Source organism: Parasteatoda tepidariorum, chromosome 4, assembly GCF_043381705.1.
Source record: "Parasteatoda tepidariorum isolate YZ-2023 chromosome 4, CAS_Ptep_4.0, whole genome shotgun sequence".
In the NCBI taxonomy this organism is placed as follows: domain Eukaryota; kingdom Metazoa; phylum Arthropoda; class Arachnida; order Araneae; family Theridiidae; genus Parasteatoda; species Parasteatoda tepidariorum.
Window position 1 is genome coordinate 36,421,626 of NC_092207.1, and position 21,130 is coordinate 36,442,755.

The 21,130-nt window shown below is 33.1% G+C and overlaps 2 protein-coding genes across 2 annotated transcripts; both read left to right on the forward strand.

The window, feature by feature from the left end:
- Positions 1-1,538: 1,538 nt before the first annotated feature.
- Positions 1,539-15,060, forward strand: LOC107456273 (dual specificity protein phosphatase 3-like). Its single transcript, XM_043045947.2, has 4 exons — positions 1,539-1,786; positions 9,514-9,794; positions 11,406-11,635; positions 14,435-15,060. The coding sequence occupies exons 1-4, from the start codon at positions 1,700-1,702 to the stop codon at positions 14,632-14,634; spliced, it is 798 nt and encodes a 265-aa protein (XP_042901881.1). The 5' UTR covers positions 1,539-1,699; the 3' UTR covers positions 14,635-15,060.
- A 775-nt stretch (positions 15,061-15,835) lies between these two features.
- LOC139425357 (dual specificity protein phosphatase 3-like) lies at positions 15,836-19,307 on the forward strand. The gene is made up of 2 exons (XM_071179654.1): positions 15,836-16,060; positions 18,772-19,307. Exons 1-2 carry the CDS (start codon positions 15,841-15,843, stop codon positions 18,969-18,971), a joined length of 420 nt encoding a protein of 139 aa, XP_071035755.1. The 5' UTR covers positions 15,836-15,840; the 3' UTR covers positions 18,972-19,307.
- Positions 19,308-21,130: the final 1,823 nt, after the last annotated feature.

Below are 21,130 nucleotides of genomic sequence, written 5' to 3' on the forward strand. Positions count from 1 at the left end.
AAAATGATTATATATATATATATATATATATATAGAACAGGCAAATGAACCATTGTTCTAGATGTATTTTTCTACACTAAAAGGTAGGTAGGTATTTTAATTTCGTCGCGCATGAGTTGCGCATAGGGCTATTGGCGACAATCATGAAAACATTCCTGCGGGTAATAAAAAGACATGCCACCACAATTTTATCGGGCCACTTCCTTAATTTAGACATAGATCCGAAGGGGAAAGAACTTTTCTCAAGATTCCTGTATCCATGTTACGGCTCAATAACCCACCACAGGACTTCTGAGTTTACAGATTATACTAGCAAGTATTTTGCATGTTCTTAGTGGGTTGTAGTGAAATCGAGGATTGAACTCCTGCCCCTCCGAACTGGATTCCGATTCTGCAACCATGGGATACCACGCCCCTCTATGCTGGAAGACAAACACATTCGTACACTACACAGTGCTAGGCACACAATTGTCCAAGTTGACGAGGGGCTTAGTTCCTGCAGCACCACCACCTTAGTAGTGGTGTAGAGGGCCGTAGAATTGTACGCCGTAGTTTCCTCAGATCTCCAGCTCTTACAAATATGCAGGTAAGAAAGCGATCACCATAAAAGTTTTCGTTTGAAATGTAAAAAAAAAAATTACACAGCAGTGTTTTAATGTCTTACTATAATTAAACAGTCGTATACTATTTATATATAACATTTGATGTTATATGGTTTAATTTGGATTACGCATGTGTGATCCTCTTTATTGCAGATAGGAGTTTCAGCATCTATATCTCCCCTCTTGCTACAGTTACGCGTTTGTGCGGTATGAATTATTCATTAAATATATAAATCTCAATATTAGGAATGAGTACTCATTGCGTAGTTTATTGTATCTTGTAAAATTAGTTTTAATCGCAGGATAAAAGTGACTAACCTAAATCCTTCTACCATTTCTGTAAATTGAAATATATATTACAGTAGAGGAATCAAGGTTAGTTAATCGAAACGTTAAAGTCATCTACCGAATATTTCCCCGTTAGCTACTGATCGATGGTTTAGCGATCATTGGTCTAAACTAAAAATTTTCCTTTTTGACTGAACTCCGTTACTTTTTAATTCATATCACAGAAACTAATCATATAGATATGTATGTAACATCTCAACATGAGGATAAGAACTTTGCGTGGCTGACCCATATTGTTCAATTTACGAAATACCCCAACAGAAACTGGAATCTTTATTGAAAAATCACTTAACATATTAAAGATTTGGGAAACATTGGTCTTCTTTATGGGTGTAAAAGATCTTGAACTTGCTTGCATTCCGCAATATAAATAGTTTATTTATACTTAAAAAGAAGGAAAGAATTTTTTTTTAGATGTCAAGCAAATTCTAGGGCGCGCAAATCATAAGCGCTGTATTAAGAAAGACACATAAACACAGTTCTAGATTTAACAGTTCTTTTTTCTTCTTTCCGAAAACCCACTTTCTAACTCATAAATGTATTCTTAGAATGGGGGCGTTATGCCAGCCAAGCAATTGACGTGATTCTCACAACTGGGGAAAATGACAAAAATAGTTTATTTCAAGCAGAAACCAACCTTGACTCAGCTGTTTTCTCTCGCGTCTAATACTTTATCAGAACACATGTTTTTTAATTATCAGTAGAACTGAAACTATTGTAGTTTTCCTGGTAACTAACAACTGAGCGTTATGAGTAGTTACCGAAATAGGTATAACCATTATTTGGGCCCAACTCGAGATTATCTTACTTATGGAATATTTGATGACTCAAGCATAGTAAGTTTTTTATTTATTTATTCTTTTTTTTTAAATTTTAGCACATTTCTATCAGCGGGTTTTCGCCTTGAACTAAAATTTAATTCTTCTTTATCAACATCAATATTACCAGAAATTCTTAAACTAATTACCTGGTTGAATAAGTCAAGAATCAAGTGATATAAAGTGTTAAATGACATTCAGTAAGCACTCGATTTCCATCTCCAGTACCTTAAATTTGTTTTAGTAATTAATTCCGAAATTTACAAGTGCATATTGATATGTATTATGACATTTTAAAGAGTATCTGTTTACATTTTGCACGTAAAACTTTACAGATAAAAAGGTAGTCTAAAGCATTAACTGCATTTAACGGTTTACATGAAAATATATGACTGCTGAAAATATAATTTAGTAGACAATATTCTTATGAAAACTGTAAAGAACCAAATTATGTAAATAAAAATAGATATTTACTTAATTTAACCTTTTGATGCAGAATTTTTATGAAATATATTTTTCATAATTTATGGATTATTTTTTATTCATTTGGGTCAAAATAAGTGAAAAATATATTTAGAATTTTAATAATTAATGGTAACTAGTGGGCTGCGCCCCCTGCTCGCTAACGCTCGCCAACCCCCGAAAATTGCTGCGCAATCTTATATGGTTTGCTTCGCAAACCATATAAGATTGCGCAGCTTCGCTCTCGCTCGCTTCTCTCACTACTAACTTAGGTACATTGCAAATGCACAAAATTCTAAGAATTCAAGCAATCATTCAAATCCATATAAAAACTTTTTTTTTTTTTAAAGTTACATCTTTTTAGTAAATACTAAGTCATTAAAATAAATTTGAATTCAAATAAATGACATGTAATTCGTTAAACCTATTAGAAATGTGCTATAGTATAATTCGTGATATAAATCAAAAATCGTCAAATAAATTCGTAATACATAAATTCGTGAAAAAAAAGCGTTTTCGACAAAATACTAAAATAGAGATCTATCGACAAAGACTACTCACTTCTGCCTAGCTTAATAGTATGAGATTGACGCAGCTGATGCTCTCTGGTTATTTCAGTTTCCGTTTTTAAAAGCACTATATGTTGAGCCACCTCAGCTAGATTTGGTATGTGACATTTTTAGCGACAATCATTGGTTGATTCGCCGTGTAAGAGAAATAGTAACGTAAACAAAGCAAAGCAAACGTTGCCACCGGCGGAAAAGAAATACAGCCAAAACTTGGGAGCCACGTAAGAGAATTATATATATTAGATGATGTAAAAACATGAGACAGTTTCTAAAATGGTTCATTTCCAGGTAATATTGTTTTTAATTTACTCTCATTTGCAGTTATTTAAATAAAAAAGAAACGGTTATTTATCATTGAAATTTATTTAATTTACAAAATAATTTTTAATAAATTTTTAAAATGAGAAAAAAAAATCAAACTACTTTTTTGGATTTTATATTTTAGTACAAAATCTCTTTGATAATCTAACAGATATTTTTAGTAGTTTTTAGACTGTTTTTTACAATTTAAAAATACCAAAACTAATTTTTATTTGCAATTGGAATATCAGAAAAAAATATGTCAAATAGTTAAGAAAATATCACTTAATATTTGACCAGGACAACTTTGATGTTAACAGAATTGTGGAAAAAAGTTGCAGAATCCTTTTAATAGGAACAAAAATAAGATATATGTAATTACCTATATAATTTATAGGTACTTTATAATTCATAGGTAATATAAAAACATTTTATTGGTGTAAATTTATTCTTCATCTGAAATGAACAATATATTGTTAAAACAAGGGTAAAACATATCAATAATTTTCCATTGCCTTATTATCAATTACGCTCTGTTCTTATTTTCTTTTTAAACTGACTTCAATTTTCGCCGTATGCCGAAAGAAGAGACAAAACTGGTTTGTTTTTCATCAGGTTAATGAAATAATGAAAAATCATTCATATGTAAAGGACATGTGTTCCTTAAAAAAATAATAAGGGATCTACGCTCCTAGCGTTTCGCGACGATAAACAGATTGTAAAATTTAAATTAAAAAGTAATCGATTGAAAGATTCCAAAATGTCTTATTGAATAATCCTCTGTTTGATTCCACCGATTCAAGTCTTACTTATTACGAAAATTTTAACCTAATTATTTTGCTCAGTTTCCCTTGCAGCTTCATCATTTACAAATTTGTTTTTTAATTGCTATTTAATTTTTGGTTACTATAAAAGCGCTTTAATTATTTTTCCATCAAAAATAGTATTTAGCAACAGAGCGAAAAGTTAATTATTTAGAAGTTTCAATGATTGGTTTGTATTAATTATTTTAATTGCATACATTGCCTAAATATTGATCTAGATAAAATTTGTTATAAAAAATTTATTGTTTAATAAATGCAATATGCTAATTTAATGTGTTTAGCATAAAATGTTGCATAATTTCCCACGATTTTTTAAAAATACAATAAAGAGAAAACACTTTTAGCTTTAAGCCTTTAATTTTAAATAATGAGTCCCGCAGTGGACTGATCGTTAAGACACGGTTCTCAGCAGATCACCGAAGTCAAGCATCGCTGGCTGCGGTCAGTGTGCGGGTGGGTGACCACTTGGATCAGCCTGCGTAGGGACCGAGGGTGTGCGGTATGGGTCCTCGTTAAACTGTTCTACCGTAAAGTGCTCGATTTTGCGTGCATGTCGTCGGGATACCGAAGCGGGGGTGCCATCCCCTCTGCAGAGGATCAAAATTGCGATGGCATGTCTTCGGATCATCCTCAGGTATGTTTCCCAGACCATCGCCAATAGCCCATTGTGCAGCTCTAGTGCGACGTAAATGAACAACAACAACAACAACAATTAAATAATGAAAATCGAAATAAAATAATATTTTAAGTAATGAAAATCGAAATAAAATAATATTTTCAATTATGAAAATCGAAAACGTAATAATAATTGAGAAAAAATTAAAAAGGGATTTTTTGCTCTTGTTGTTGTCGTAGGCCATTAAGGCAAGGGGGTGCGATTGTTTCTGTTTTCCAGTGGCGCCATCTATGGCCAAGAATTCGACTTTTCCAACACCCATACGTCATACCCGTTTATAGGGCGAACCCATTCATACATCCATTCATTCATCCACAGATTGTAATTTTGATCTGAACAAGAGAACTATCAATCTCCAATTCAGTACCCCCAGAGGTCTAATTTATTATGGCCTCATATGGAAGACTTTGTGACCTGACAAATCTAAAGTGCACTTTACTACACGGAATTTAAAAAGGGATGATAAATAAATATTACTAATAAATTTCACTAAATGAGGGTAAATACCGTTACAACTTTTATGGCAAACTTGATGACAACCAAAGATAGCAGAATCTTCTTTGCTTATTAATGATCATAAAATGAATTATTTTTACCCAATGAGGACGCATGAAACTATAAGACGATTGTCTTTGATAGAAGAAAAATGACTTTATTGGTGGAAGGCAACAGAAAAGCCAAATTCATCAATGCGTGAAGGATACGTGATTTTTAGAATCCTAATCAAAAATGAAACTCAAAAAGTATGTACATGGGAGGTCTCAAAATACTATTTAACTGAGGAAAAAAACGGAAACGCTTTTGAAATTTGACAAATCTCAGAACAGGAAGGCGTAGGTAAAAAACAGTAAGACAGGTTTGATTGTAAGAGGAAACAGAATAATGTAGAAAGACGATTATTAGAAACACCTTCAAATTTTAACATCCAATTAAACCAGTTTTAATGTTTATTACATCTGCCTTACTCTACAGTAACTTGTCAGAATTTGATAGCGTTTCTATTCTGTCCGTCGCTTCAAATGTTAATTTGTGACTCCCGGTGATTTTTTTGGTTGAGATTCTAAAAATAAATATTAATTGTGGACATTGCATAGGACCATGTGTATTTATTTCCTGGCTTTTCCACTACCAACGAGCTGTAATTTTATAGTGGTTTTAATTAGTTGAAATTAAGGCCGGGGTAGCCTGGTTGGTAGGACACTGAGCCCATGTTCGTGAGTTCGTGTGTTCGAGACCCGCCGGTCGAAGACTCCCCGTGTAGTAAAGTGACTGATGCACGTTAAATCTGTCGAGTTGCAAAAGTCCTCCATGTTCCCATAACAAATCAATACCTCTGGGGGTACTGAATTGGAGATCGATCGTTCTCTGATTCAGGTTAAAATTACGATCTGTGGATGAATGAATGGATGTATGAATGGGTCCGCCCTATAAACGGGTGCGACGTATGGTGTGGCAGAAGTCGAATTCTTGGCCATAGATGGCACCACTGGAAAACAAGAACAATCGCACCCTCTCTGCCTAAACAGGCACACGTCAACAACAACAACACAATAGTTGAAATTTGATATTGAGCTTTTTCTTAACATAATTTTTTTCTAGTGATTTTAATTTTTTTTTAAATATTTATTTTTTCTTCCACTTGTTTAATTAATCTTTTTTTAAATTAGTATTTATTGCTCATGGGTTTATGAATAAAATGTTATGCAATATTGCATTAAATATTATATGATATTCAGGGAGTTTCATATTGATCACTTTTAATATATATCTTTAGGATCGTCAACTATTTATATTAAGTATTTGCATTGGAAGTCTCAAATTAATATTTATTCGAGAGTGAGACAAAAACGTTATATATGTATCCTCCAGCAATCAAACACCATTTTTGTTTTCAGTCGCGCTGTCTTCAGTAGTGATTTATTAAATTTTGATGGCATTTTTTATTTTATTTCTTTCCTATATATTAACATGCATATTTTTTTTAAACTTTGTTTTTGAAAACGAGCCAAAAAATGCATATTAAAGTTATCATTGCGGAACATCTGTAAATTATACTGCAAAAAATCTGTAACTTTCTTCGTTTTTGATGAAACAGTATCCTGGTATAGGTTTCGAGCAAAAATTTCGTTAAAAGGACGAATTACTTATCTTCACTTCTTTGAGGAAACGAATTTAGTCACAAGTAAAGAAATATATTGTCATTCTAGTTTCGATCATCTAGTCCTCATTCTAGTTCCGTCAATCTAATTAACAATCTATCACAATACACTACGATGAGGTTCAACATTTTTGTCATACATTTGAGAATTCACGTGACAAAATGATTATCAAAAAAGAGGAAATATAGATGACGGATTTGCTGCTTATTCATAAGTGAGAGTTTTTTTAAGAAGTGTGTGGTATTCATTAGCTACATTTATATATAAATAATTTTTGTCCTGTTATTAATGGTGAAGATAACTTCTGTTACAGGTTTAATTCTCAGTCATATTAGGCTCTGTTACATACAAGTAATACATAAAGCTCTGTTTTGTGTTTTTCTACAAACTTTATTTTTACTTAAAAAATGAAAAAATAAAAGAAAATAGGCAATATTATGTATTAGAGAGATTTGTATACTTTAAAATAGCAAAGAAAAATAAATAATTTTAAATGAAGAAAATGTGATCGCTGAAAGGAGATCACAGGTTACTCATTGGCAAAATGGTGGTTGTCTAATTTTTTAATAAAAACAAAAATATCGTTCAAGTGATGAAATTCTCGTTTATTCACAACTCAAGAAGCATTTATGGGATCTCTCTGGTCCCATATCTCAAAAATAAATTAACCATCTTAATGCATAAAAAAATTGAAAGTGAAAAAAAAAAGAGTTGTGAAAACATTATCGAACAGCAGCGGTCGCCATATTTGAATTTGAATAGTGACACGACCCACCCTATTTGTGTAGGGTTTACGTCAAGCAGAAAATGTACAATAAATAGAAATATAAGTTACAGAAGTACCCAAAGGGGCAAACAGACAGTCAAAAGACCATAGTAATAAAATCAAACACAATAAAATCACAATGTAATAAAGTCGAACACAAAAAAGTTAAAATTACTGAGAAGTTAAACACCATCGTAATGGAAAAATGCAGGTAAAACCGATATAAAGAAATTGTAAACAGTTGACAGTGATAAAAACCCCCCATGAAAGCGTAAAATCAAGCCCCAGTAGAAAAGACGAATGACAAATAATGTGTAACATAAAATCATTAAAGAAAAAACATTAAAAATGGAATAAAGTAAACATTAAGTTAAAAGCCGATGGACTGCCCGGGTCTTATTGCCTGTCTCCGAGTACATCTTCCAGTGTCTGTTTAATAATGGAGATGATAATTTTTCTGCAGGCCAAATTGGCAAAACATTGGTGTTGATTAAAATTGGTAAAGTTATTGTCACGAAGTGTCCGGAATTGGGAACAACTAAAAATTAAATGATCGATTGTCTGTTGTTCCCCACAGTAATTGCATTGAATGTTTTTATTAAAAAGTCTATTTTGATGTTCTCCGAACACTCCATGACCCGTTAAAAATTGGTTAAAATAAAAATTTGCCTGCAGTCTGTTTAGTTTTGGTTCCTTGAAGAATTTAAAAGTTTGCCTGCCCTTCCCGGAACTCTGCCACTCCCGCTTCCAGCGACTCATATTGTGTGATTTGACCACGGTTTTAATTTGGGCATTGGAACTGGGGACTTCAATTGAGATGTTGCAGTCACTCGTGGCTTCTTTTGCTGCCCGATCCGCCTCCTCGTTGCCTTGAATGCCCACATGGGCTTTGACCCAATTGCAATCAATGTTGTCATGCCAAAGAAGTTTTATCTCTTCCACAAGTTTTGAAATAGGCTTTGGATTGTTTAGTGCTTGCAACGAGGACAGCGAATCGGAGTAGATGGTTGCCCTGGGATAATTCATGTCAGAAAGCCATGAAATTGCCTTTTTAATTGCCACGAGCTCTGCAACATAAACGCTAGAGTTATTGGTGAGTCTGATGGAGGCCACCTCAATAGTCTCACCATCCAGTTTCACAATCATGCCAGAGCCTGTTCTATATTCCTTATCGTTAGTATTGGGGTTGGCGACCTCCATCCTCGAACCATCAGTAAAAATTTCAAGTCCCGTATTGGTTGGTAGAGACTTACCGTAGGGAACAGAACGAAAAGTGGATGGGTGAAGCCTAGATGGAGGACAGTCAGGACGTGCAGCCTGTAAAACAGCCCTAATATCCTAGTCAAAGTCTTCCAGTCGCCACTGCCACCTAAGTCGTTTGACACAAATATAATTAATTATTTTAAGGTGAATAGGCTCCACCCCCTCCAGTATCTGGAGGGCCTCTGTGCTGGTAGTTGCATAAGCTTTAGTTATGAGTATTAGCGAGGACCTTTGGATGGAATTTAATTTTTTATTGATCCTATTAGTATTACGATACCAGACACTGGCGGCATATAAAATAATGCGTTCTGTGGCCCGCAGGTAGATGGTTTTAAGTATTTTTGGCTTAAGTCACCAGGTCGCCCTGGCCACCCTTTTAATAAGATTGTTAAAGTTTCCTACTCTCTCCTTGACCTGGTTAAGATGAGGTATCCAGGTCAAGCCTTGGTCAAGTAAAATACCCAGGTATTTAAGAGTTTGGACCTGTTTAATTGAATATGTATGATTATTGCTCATTTTAATATTCGGTCGCCATAGCAACGCATGCGCACAGTTTACTATTATTCTTGAATACAATTAAAAAGTGTGATGACATTCAAATAATGCATAAAATCTAAATTGCGCATAGATTCTGCTATTGGACGACCGGTGTAGTTTGCATCAAAATATGTGTTAGTCTTAAAACAAATATCTTGAGTATTGTCAATTCTTTTTTCTTCTTAAAAGGAACGAAGGAGACCTGTTCCACAAAAGATTGGAGTTTTACGGGATGATCAAAAACCCAGACCATTCTATATGTGTCCTTGCCTAGTGGAAGCTGCGGAGGCTAAAAGGACTTTTTCTGTTGACGATGAAGACTCTTACTTGCCGAAATTCGTAAACACATACAGAAGACCCCTTTGCACACCAGACGATTTGCTAAAAATCATTCGAAAGCCAGAAGGACATTTCCAGTTGCCCACCGAAGCTTACAACGAAGTTTTCCCTGACATTTATTTAGGAGATGCGTGAGTACTAAATTAATCAAAATTTTTATTTAACAATTGTTTAATATCGATAAAACCTTAGATAATGAATAAGGCTGTATTGGGCATTAGTTTTTTGAGGACAGGGTATAGATGCGCTGTCGGAGCCAAGTGACCATAAGACCATAATCTTCGATGAGTGGAAAAATTTTGGTTAAATAATTCACTCTTCAAGAGAAATTTTATCCGCTTTCTCTCCATAGCTAAATGAGGAAGATGTTTAATTGATAATAAAATTATTTGATTTTACTCATTAATACCAATTTTTTTCCCTCCAACTTGTTAAGCAACGAACTTATAAGATATGTCACGTATCTGTGAATAGATTTTCTCTTAACCCACTCATCATTGCTTATTCATCAATGTTCAACTCATCAATTGTTATAGACGAATAAACGAAATTAATTTCTCATATTCATAATGATATGCTCATACAAAAGAGTCACAAAAGTTTACATGCATTATCTGTGAGAACAGCACTTTTGCGCCGGTCAGAGGAAAATTTCATATATCGAGTCTGTTAAGGTAACGTTTTTAGAGACCAAAGTAAAAAAAGAAGTAGCTAACCGGTTTGGTTAGCGTGATATTTTTTAAAGGAAAACATGAAAATCACGCTATTATTTAATGTTATTTTAAAATTTCAAAAAGCATTAAAATGTGGAAAATGTCAATCAAATGCTGATTATGTGATTTTGCCCAAGAAGCATTTTTTTCCATGTAAGATTGAGTACAGGAGATTTAAAATTTTGTATGAGTAAAACAATAACACACATCTCAGTTTTATTAGTTTTACTGTTAATATACATTTTAAGGATTCAAATAATTGGATTACGAGCAAAATATGAGTAAGAGAGATTTAAAAATTTGCATAAGTAAAACAATAACGCACATCTCAGTTATATTAGTTTTATTGTTAATAAGCATTTTAAGGATTCAAATAATTGGATTATGAATAAAATAAACATGAATAGCTTAAAACATTTAATTTTAAATAATTATTAAACAGCACTTAATGGGGAATTGGATATCAAGTTGTCTATAATAGGATAAATTCTTGAAGATTGTTACAAAATTAGATGCTTTAGGTATGTATCACTGTAGAACGATGATTTGGTATCATTATGTTCACTAAAAAAAACATTTGCTCTAAAATTTATGTTGGTCCATACCTACGACAATATCTGAGAGTAAGATCGGGCTGAGAGTAAAGCTGTTTTTGGTATGAATGTCCAAAATTCAAGATATTTCAGATTACTTACATGTGAAATGAAGTTCTTTATATTTGTAATTTAAATTTCGTTTTCTTATTATTGCATGCATATTAAATTATTTTCTGCAATTCCGGTGTATTTAAATTAGAATGAATTTTATTTTGCATTCTACTTTATAAAACGAAAAATTATATGAAAATCAACTTTTTACCTGTAATGCGGATTGCACAGTCTGCGTTTTAAAATTGTTAGGTCCTTTTTTTTTTCTTTTTCAAGACAAACAACGATTCAACAAGCATACTAAATTATAATTTTTTGAAATTGCTATGTATTTAAAATCAAATGAAGTTTTTCTTGAAGTTTGATTACTTGCTTTCTTTAGCTTGACTGCCATGTCCATAGCCTTGTTGAAGCGACTGAGAATAACGCATATCTTGAATGCTGCCCAAGGGGATGGCCGGAGTAGCGGCTCTATCAACACTTCTGAAGATTTCTATGTACCCCAGGGAATACAGTATCTTGGAGTACCAGCTGTTGACAATACAACATACAGAATACACCATCACTTCGAGGACGCGGCTGATTTTATAAGTGACGCTCTTAAACATGGAGGTTGGTATTTCTGTTTTTTTCAGTGACATTTTTCAGCAATAATTTCATGTATAAATGACAGACCTTATATTTAATTTATCACAGCAGACAAACATCTGATTCATATAAAAATTTTGAGTCTTAAGAGTAAATATTGTATGTTTTTACTGGTACAATGTCAACATGCGCTCTGTTAAAGTGCCAACTCTTCTGGTTGGAGAAATGGATATTAGTGTTTTATCCTGAAAATAAACAACAGATCCGGATTGTATTAAAATTACGTATAGTGCGACTTTGAGGAGAACTCCTCCAGACTGAAAGTCTGCTATGGTAACAAGCTAGAGCACATCTCTAATGGGGATGAAATGGAGGAAAGAAGGTGACAACTGGCTTGCTCACACAGACCTATGTTAAGATTAAGACAAAACTATCGCCCCTGCCCCCCTATTCGAAGTTACTTTTCCTCGTTACCATAGTAACCGCCACGACGCTAGACGGATGTCTAGAGGAGTTCTCCTGAAAGCCGCACTATACTATGATTTGGTGTTGAAGTCAGATGGGCAGAGCAGATCAGAAGTCGATCATCTCACCTAACCTTGATCAAAATTGCAACATGTGCCTTCTCTGGTCGGGGCAAATATAGAGCTGCAATTTAATGCATAGACTAAGGAAGATAGAGTAGGATAGAGAACCGCACTAAAAGCCTTAATCCCATGATAGGTTGCTTTTTGACACGGTTAGATATGATGATTATGACACTGTGCTAACGAATGAGATTTTCTGGTCAGAAATAAATTGTTAATTAAAACTTCTGTGCAGAGAAAATTTTTTAGGTAATATATTTGGTAGATATGATATTTGAGTGAACAATAAATGCAAATAGAACGCTTTTGACCTTTTTTAGTACGCATTGAAAGATTTTTGCAGGAGCTCCTGTTTATTAAAAACAATTATTTATGGGAGCTGATTTTTGAGTTAAATTTTATTTGTTACTTTGCCAATATACGAAATATTTGTTGGCAGGCATATCCTTCAAACACTTCATTTGAAATTTTGTTTCAGTCACTTCGCCAACGTGCAAGATACCAGAATTAACCTGATGGACAATTAAGTTAAAACCCTGCAACACAAAAGTTGCCGATGAACATTCAATTAAACTCAATAAAAATTACCAGATCTTCGGCAGAGCCATCCACAACTTAATCGAATCTTTTAAATATATATGAGCAATAATTTACTGTCAACAACTGCTCGAAAGGTGTGAGACTCATATAACCGGAACCTAATCAAGAAGAAGTGTTTTCGCCATATAGGAGATTCAGTTCGACGGATTTGTATTACAGCCCGGACATATAATATATTTATTTTATCATCCCAGACATGTAATATATTTTTTGGGGAATAGTAGGGGCTTACCGACCATGAAAAGTGGTACAATGCGTCATGCATGAACAATTAAGAAATAGGATTTGTATAGGTTTTTACGAAAGGATTCCTCTGTAGTATATTGTAAATATTTTTGTAATAAACGAAAAAAAAATCACAATAGTGACCGGAAATTAATATTTATCAGAATAAAACTGCTGCGTAAGTGAAAAGAACGCAGCAAGCTTGGAGCAAACATTTTCCAAAACCATTTCGAGCAAACGAGGAATTAAAATCATCAAAAACTAGCTTATTAATCTAATGAGACTAGCCTGGAATGTGTTCGCTTTATCCTTAAAGATACTCATAGAAGTGCATTTCAGTCTCAACCTCAAACAAACTATTTTTTTTGAAGTTTTCAACCTCCCTTTAAACACCCTTTAGTATTTAAATAATACAGAGTAAGTCAAAATAAAAGCTCAAATTTCATAGGTGTACTACGCAACATGCAATAAATATATTAATTAAAAATGCACATACACGCAGAGGTTATACAGGTATAAGTAAGTTTTGAATAGTCGTCAATGGATGGCGCTGGAGTTCCAATGGTCGTCAGCGTTTGAGTGAAAACAAAACTGGCAGAAAAACAACGCTTTCAATAAACCGTTACCTCTACAATAAATTGGTATCGTGCACTCCTGCCTTGCAGGTCACCATGATCCCCAGACCTCAACCCATGTTATTTTTCTTTCCTGTAGGGGTTCGCAAGAAATTGAGTGCATGTGATTGTAGGTCCAAAAACCTTGACTAATTTGAAACCATTTATCATAGCTGTTATCACCAGCGTAGTCACAGACATACTGCAAAAAGTATCACAAAAATTACATTTCTGCCTTAAATATCAAATGGAGCAAATATCAAGCATTTGTGACAAGTACATTGAAAACTTACTGGCATTACTTCTGCATAGATATGCACTATTAATGAATACATTTGTCAGGACTTCAAAGATTAAAATTTAGCAAGGCTGACAAAAGCAAGAAAACTTATGAAATGATGAAACACGCAACGCCAATCTGAAAAACGCAGCGTGTGAATTATATTTTTATTCTTAATTTGTTTTAGAACAAAACAAGACTGGTTTTTGTTTTAAGAGATGGTAAATTGTTTTGGATATGCTTAATAAAAGACTATATTTTTTAATTGTCTTTTTTATTTTCCAAGTGAAATAAATCAAATTTTTAATTAAATCATTGATGAAATCACTCGCTCAGTTACCTGACAACATTTATTACATTTTGCGTTGTGTATCTATGAAATCGGGTAATTCATTTGGATTCACCCTGTATATGTCACATTTCGATCTGCCATTTTTAAATTAACATAATAATTATCGAAACAATTTATTTCCATTCGGCAAATCTCCTGTTTATCATTTTTTTCTTCTTGCTTTAGGTAAAGTGTTGGTTCACTGCCAGGCTGGAATCAGCAGATCAGCCACATTGATTTGCGCATTCCTGATGATAAAGCATAAAATGTGTGTGGAAGATGCGGTGAAGATAATTCGAAAAAAGCGAGCTATCATTCCAAATAAAGGCTTTCTCCAACAACTCTGCGATCTTAATGATAAACTGAAACGGCAAACGAATTATTGAACATTTCCTAACAATTGATAAGTAAATAAGAATAAATAAATAAGTAATGTTTCGAAAATTTCAATAACATTGTAACTAAATGTAAATTCTTTTATGATCTATAGGAAGAAAAATTAATGAATAAGTATTTTTTTTTAGCTTTTTGTTATTGTTTATCAGTTACTGATTTTCAGATAAGTGAAAATTTCATTTAATGCGAAAGTTTTTAGATGAAAATGCAAATGTAAATAACTATATTTTATTCACTAAGTGTTGAGACAATTTCTTTTATAGCTGTGTTGAGTTTTACAAAAGTGTAATTTTACTATGCATTATGAAGTAAATGTTTCCTAAATGATGTCTTTTACTTTTGCAAGCAAGCTATCTAATTTGTTAGTTCAACCCGATAAATTATCAATTTAACAAAATACAAATAAATAAACAAAATGCATATTTGTAAAAACGTAAGTGTAAAATATAACAAAATTTCAATTATAGGAAACATGAAATTTTAATTAAATAATTTTCGTGAAATTTTAATTAATGAAATAGTGCGTTGAAATTTTTAAAAAAGGCATTTTTATTGTTGTAAACTAAATTATTTATCAATGTATTTTATATTTATGCACACTCGTGTGTCACACTATTAGTGATCGAATTTTTTTCAACAATTAATAAATAAAAAATAAATCTAGATGAAAATGTAAGCATATATTTTATTGTTGTAAGCTAAATTATNATGTATCAGTGTAGAACGATGATTTGGTATTATTATGTTCATAAGAAAAGCATTTGCTCAAAAATTTATGGTAGTCCATACCTACGACAATATCTGAGAGTAAAGTTGTTTTTGGTATGAATGTCCAAAATTCAAGATATTTTAGTTTACTTGCATGTGAAATGAAGTTCTTTATATTTGTAATTTAAATTTCGCTTTCTTATTATTGCATGCATATTGAATTATTTTCTGCAATTCCGGTGTATTTAAATTACAATGAATTTTATTTTACATTCTACTTTATAAAACGAAAAATTATATCAAAATCAACTTTTTACCTGTAATACGGATTGCATAGTCAGCGTTGTTGGGTCCTTTTATTTCCTTCTTAAGGCAAACAACGAGTCAACAAGCATACTAAATTATAATTTTTTGAAATTGCAGTGTATTTAAATTCAAATGAAGTTTTTCTTGAAGATTGATTACTTCATTTCTTTAGCTTGACTGCCATGTCCATAGCCTTGTTGAAGCGACTGAGAATAACGCATATCTTGAATGCTGCCCAAGGGGATGGCCGGAGTAGCGGCTCTATCAACACTTCTGAAGATTTCTATGTACCCCAGGGAATACAGTATCTTGGAGTACCAGCTGTTGATAATACAACATACAGAATACACCATCACTTCGAGGACGCGACTGATTTTATAAGTGACGCTCTTAAACACGGAGGTTAGTATTTCTGTTTTGTCAGTGATATTTTTCAGCAATAATTTCATGTATAAGTGATAGACCTTATATTTAATTTATCACAGCAGACAAACATCTGATTCATATGAAAATTTTGAGTCTTAAGTGTAAATATTGTATGTTTTTACTGGTTCGATGTCAACATGCGCTCTGTTAAAGTGCCAACACTTCTGGTTGGAGAAATGGATATTTGTTTTCAATCCTGAAAATAAACAACAGATCCGGATTGTATAGAAAGTACGTATAGTGCGGCTTTGAGGAGAACTCCTCCAGACTAAAAGTCTGGGGTTGTCTTCTGCTATGGTAACAAGCGAGAGCACAGCTCTAATGGGGATGAAATGAACGAAAGAATGTAACAATTGGTTTACTCACGCCGACCTATGTCAAGATTAAGACAAAGCTATTCACCCCACACCCCTATTCGAATTGACTTTTCCTCGTTACCATAGTAACCGTCACGACGCGAGACGGATGTCTGGAGGAGTTCTCCCTGACCGCACTATAGTATGGTTTGATGTTGAAGTCAGATGGGCAGAGCAGATCAGAAGTCGATCATCTCATCTAACCTTGATCAAAATTGCAATATGTGCCTTCTCTGGTTGGGGCAAATATAGAGCTGCAATTTAATGCATAGACTAAGGAAGATAGAGTAGGATAGAGAATCGGACCGAAAGCCTTAATCCCATGATAGGTTGCTTTTTGACACGGTTAGGTATGATGATCATGACACTGTGCTAGCGAAAGGGGTTTTCTGGTCGGAAATAAATTGCCATTTAAAACTTCTGTGCAGGTGTGTTTTAGGTAATGTATTTGGTAGATATGATATTTGCGTGAACAATAAATGCAAATAGAACGCTTTTGGCCTTTTTTTTAGTACGCATTGAAAGATTTTTGCAGGAGCTCCTGTTTAATAAAAACAATTATTCATGGGAACTGAATTTTAAGTTAAATTTTATTTGTTTCTTTGCCAATATACAAAGTATTTGTTTTTTCAGGCATATCCATCAAACACTTCATTTGAAATTTTGTTTCAGTCATTTTCGCCAACGTTTAAGATACCAGAATTAACCTGATGGAAAATTAAGTTAAGTCCCTGTAACACAAAAGTTTCCGATGAACATTCAATTAAATTCAATAAAAAATTACCAGATCTTTGGCAGAGCCATCCACAACTTAATCGAACCTTTTAAATACCTTTGAACAATAATTTACTGTCAACAGCAGCTCGAAAGGTGTGAGACTCATATAATAGGAACCTAATCAAGAAGTGTTTTCGCCATATAGGAGATTTAGTTCGACGGATTTATATTACAGCACGGACATATAATATGTTTGTTTTATCATCCCAGACATGTAATATATTTTTTGGGAGAATAGTAAGGGCTTACCGACCATGAAAAATGGTACAATGCGTCATGCATGGACAATTAAGAAATAGGATTTGTGTAGGTTTTTACGAAGGGATTCCCCTATAGTATACTGTAAATATTTTTGTAATAAATAAAAAAAAAATCACAATAGAGACCGGAATCTAATATTTAACAGAGGAAAGTAAACAAAACGCAACAAGCTTGGACCAAACATTTTCAAAACCATTTTGAGCAAAAAAAGGGATTAAAATCATCAAAAACTAGCTCATTATTCTAATATCCTCTCATTATTCTAAGTCAAAATAAAGTTCCAAATTAATGGGTGTACTACGCAACATGCAATAAATATATTAATTAAAAATGCACATACAAGCAGAGGTTTTATAAGTAAGTTTTGAATAGTCGTCAATGGATGGCGCTGGAGTTCCAATGGTCATCAGCGTTTCAGTGAAAACAAAACTGGCAGAAAAACAACGCTTTCAATAAACCGTTACCCTAACTATAAATTGGCAGCGTGCACTCTTGCCTTGCAGGTCACCACGATCCCCAGATCTCATCCCATGTTATTTTTTTTTCTGTAGGGGTTCGTAAGAAATTGAGTGCATGTGATTGTAGGTCTAAAAACCCTGACTAATTTGAAACCCTTTATCACAGCTGTTATCACCAGCATAGACACAGAAATACTGCAAAAGGTATAGCAAAAATTACTTTTCAGCCGCGAATATCAAACATTTGTGAGAAGTACATTTTATTTTATTTTACATTATAACCGTCGTTGAGCAGCCGACCCAATCTTATGGGTTTACGGCTACTAATGTTCAACTTCGTAGCCTTGCAATTTTGAACCCAATTCAGAAGATAAGGGAACTCCTGGATCGAGTATTGGAAGAAATTCGCCTTCGTGGAGAACTTTTTGATGGAGCTAACCCGCATTTGCTTTACATGGAGAGGAAGATCACGAGAACCTCCTACGGTTAGCCTGACGGCAAGGGGACTCTAACTCATGATCCGTCTACCACTGAGGATATTTAATGTTAACACTGTGGGCGGTGCAAGCCGAATGCGGAATTCGTATCGACTGGGATTCGAACCCGGTCCGCCTCATTGGAAGGCGAACGCTCTATGAAGAAATCACTCTCCCAGTTCCCTGACAACATTTATTATATTTTGCGTTGTGTACCTATGAAATCGGGGTATTCATTTGGATTCGCCCTGTATATGCAACATTTCGATCTCCCATTTTTAAAGTAACATAATAATTATCGAAACAATTTATTTCCGTTCTGGTAAATCTCCTGATCATTGTTTTTTTTATTGTTTTAGGTAAAGTGTTGGTTCATTGCCAAGCTGGAATCAGTAGATCAGCCACATTGATTTGCGCATTCCTGATGATAAAGCATAAAATGTGTGTGGAAGATGCGGTGAAGATAATTCGAAAAAAGCGAGCTATCATTCCAAATAAAGGCTTTCTCCAACAACTCTGCGATCTTAATGATAAACTGAAACGGCAAACGAATTATTGAACATTTCCTAACAATTGATAAGTAAATAAGAATAAATAAATAAGTAATGTTTCGAAAATTTCAATAACATTGTAACTAAATGCAAATTCTTTTATAATCTATAGGAAGAAAAAATAATGAATGAGTATTTTTTTTAGCTTTTTGTTATTGTTTATCAGTTACTGATTTTCCAATAAGGGAAATTTTTATTTAATGCAAAATTATTAGGTGAAAAATACAAATGTAAATAACTATTTTTTATTCACTAAGTGTTGAGACAATTTCTTTTATAGCTGTGTTGAATTTTACAAAAGTGTAATTTTACTATGCATTATGAAGTAAATATTTCCTAAATGATGTCTTTTACTTTTGCAAGCAAGCTATCTAATTTGTTAGTTCAACCCGATAAATTATCAATTTAACAAAATACAAATAAATAAACAAAATGCATATTTGTAAAAACGTAAGTGTAAAATATAACAAAATTTCAATTATAGGAAACATGAAATTTTAATTAAATAATTTTCGTGAAATTTTAATTAATGAAATAGTGCGTTGAAATTTTTAAAAAAGGCATTTTTATTGTTGTAAACTAAATTATTTATCAATGTATTTTATATTTATGCACACTCGTGTGTCACACTATTAGTGATCGAATTTTTTTCAACAATTAATAAATAAAAAATAAATCTAGATGAAAATGTAAGCATATATTTTATTGTTGTAAGCTAAATTATTTATCAATGTATTTAATATTTATGCACACTCGTGTGTCACACTAATAGTGATCGAATTTTTTTCAACAATTAATCAATAAAAAATTAATCTAGATAAAAAAATGTAAGCATATATCTTATTGTTGTAAGCTAAATTATTTATCAATGTATTTTATATTTATGCACACTCGTGTGTCACACTATTAGTGATCGAATTTTTTTCAACAATTAATCAATAAAAGAAAATCTAGATAAAAATGTAAGCATATATCTTATTGTTGTAAGCTAAATTATTTATCAATGTATTTTATATTTATGCACACTCGTGTGTCACACTATTAGTGATTGAATTTTTTCCAACAATTAATCAATAAAAAATAAATCTAGATGAAAATGTAGGCATGGAATATAATGAATTAAAACCTGTGCTCAGGAAGACCTCCATAACCGTGTTTCCGAAAAGTCCTGAAAGAATGCCATACCCGAATTTGTGCAATGGCCAAGACGGAGCAGTGTCTTAATTCCGCCTATCTACCGGACACGCCTAAGAAACCATCTTTATAAATTTTATTTTATTTTATAACCGTCGTTGAACAGCCGACCCAATTTCATGGGTTTACGACTACTTACGTTCAACTCCGTAGCCTTGTAATTTTGAACCAATCCAGAAGACAAGGAAACTCCTGGATCAGTACCCCCAGAGGTATTGATTTGTTGTGGGAACATGGAGGACTTTGAGACTCGACAGATTTAACGTGCATCAGTCACCATTTACTACACGGGGAGTCTTCGGCCGGCGAGGATCGAACCCAGCGCCCTACCGACCAGGCTATCCCGACCCCCATCTTTATAAATTCAAAATTGTTCCTTATCCGATACGCAGTCTGTGCATGGACTCCGCACATCTATTCCACTGTTCTGCTCTGGGTAAGACTTTTCTCGCAGAGCGTTATTGGGAGGCTAGGATGTTAGATTAATGAACTCTGTTTCAACGTTTTTTTTTTACTCTGTGTTCTTTCTTTTTGCTTATTTTCTGCTGTAACTGTTCATAATCTGCGATTAGAAATTAAAAAATGTATATATGTAATGAATTTTAATTGATTAACTACGTAAAATAAATATTCTTATTTTACACATGTTAATATAAATTTATATCGTTATTAAATCATGCTAATATATAAAAAATGAACTTTTAATTTTAGTAAGTGATTCATTAATTAATGATAACTAAATTTTTGGCATATTCAGATGCTACTTATTTACTCATTGCCCACGACAACAGCAACAACTCCACATATGACGTTTAAAAGCTGTTTAATTGTTTGTAAGCCATCAACTGCCGTTAACGTCATGAATCACATGTGTAGGTATCCGTGTTCTTCGTCTTCTTGAAGTGCAAGTACCCAATTGTAATATTTTTCTTTCATAACAACAAACCGAATAAATACAGGTGATATAAATATG

Excerpts from the sequence above, each read along its gene's own strand:
- LOC139425357 (XM_071179654.1), top strand. The coding sequence starts at position 15,841 with ATGTCCATAGCCTTGTTGAAGCGACTGAGAATAACGCATATCTTGAAT. Across the intron at positions 16,061-18,771 it reads TGACGCTCTTAAACACGGAG|GTAAAGTGTTGGTTCATTGC; the intron begins GTTAGTATTTCT and ends TTATTGTTTTAG.
- LOC107456273 (XM_043045947.2), top strand. The coding sequence starts at position 1,700 with ATGAGTAGTTACCGAAATAGGTATAACCATTATTTGGGCCCAACTCGA. Across the intron at positions 1,787-9,513 it reads TATTTGATGACTCAAGCATA|GAACGAAGGAGACCTGTTCC; the intron begins GTAAGTTTTTTA and ends TCTTCTTAAAAG. Across the intron at positions 9,795-11,405 it reads GACATTTATTTAGGAGATGC|CTTGACTGCCATGTCCATAG; the intron begins GTGAGTACTAAA and ends TGCTTTCTTTAG.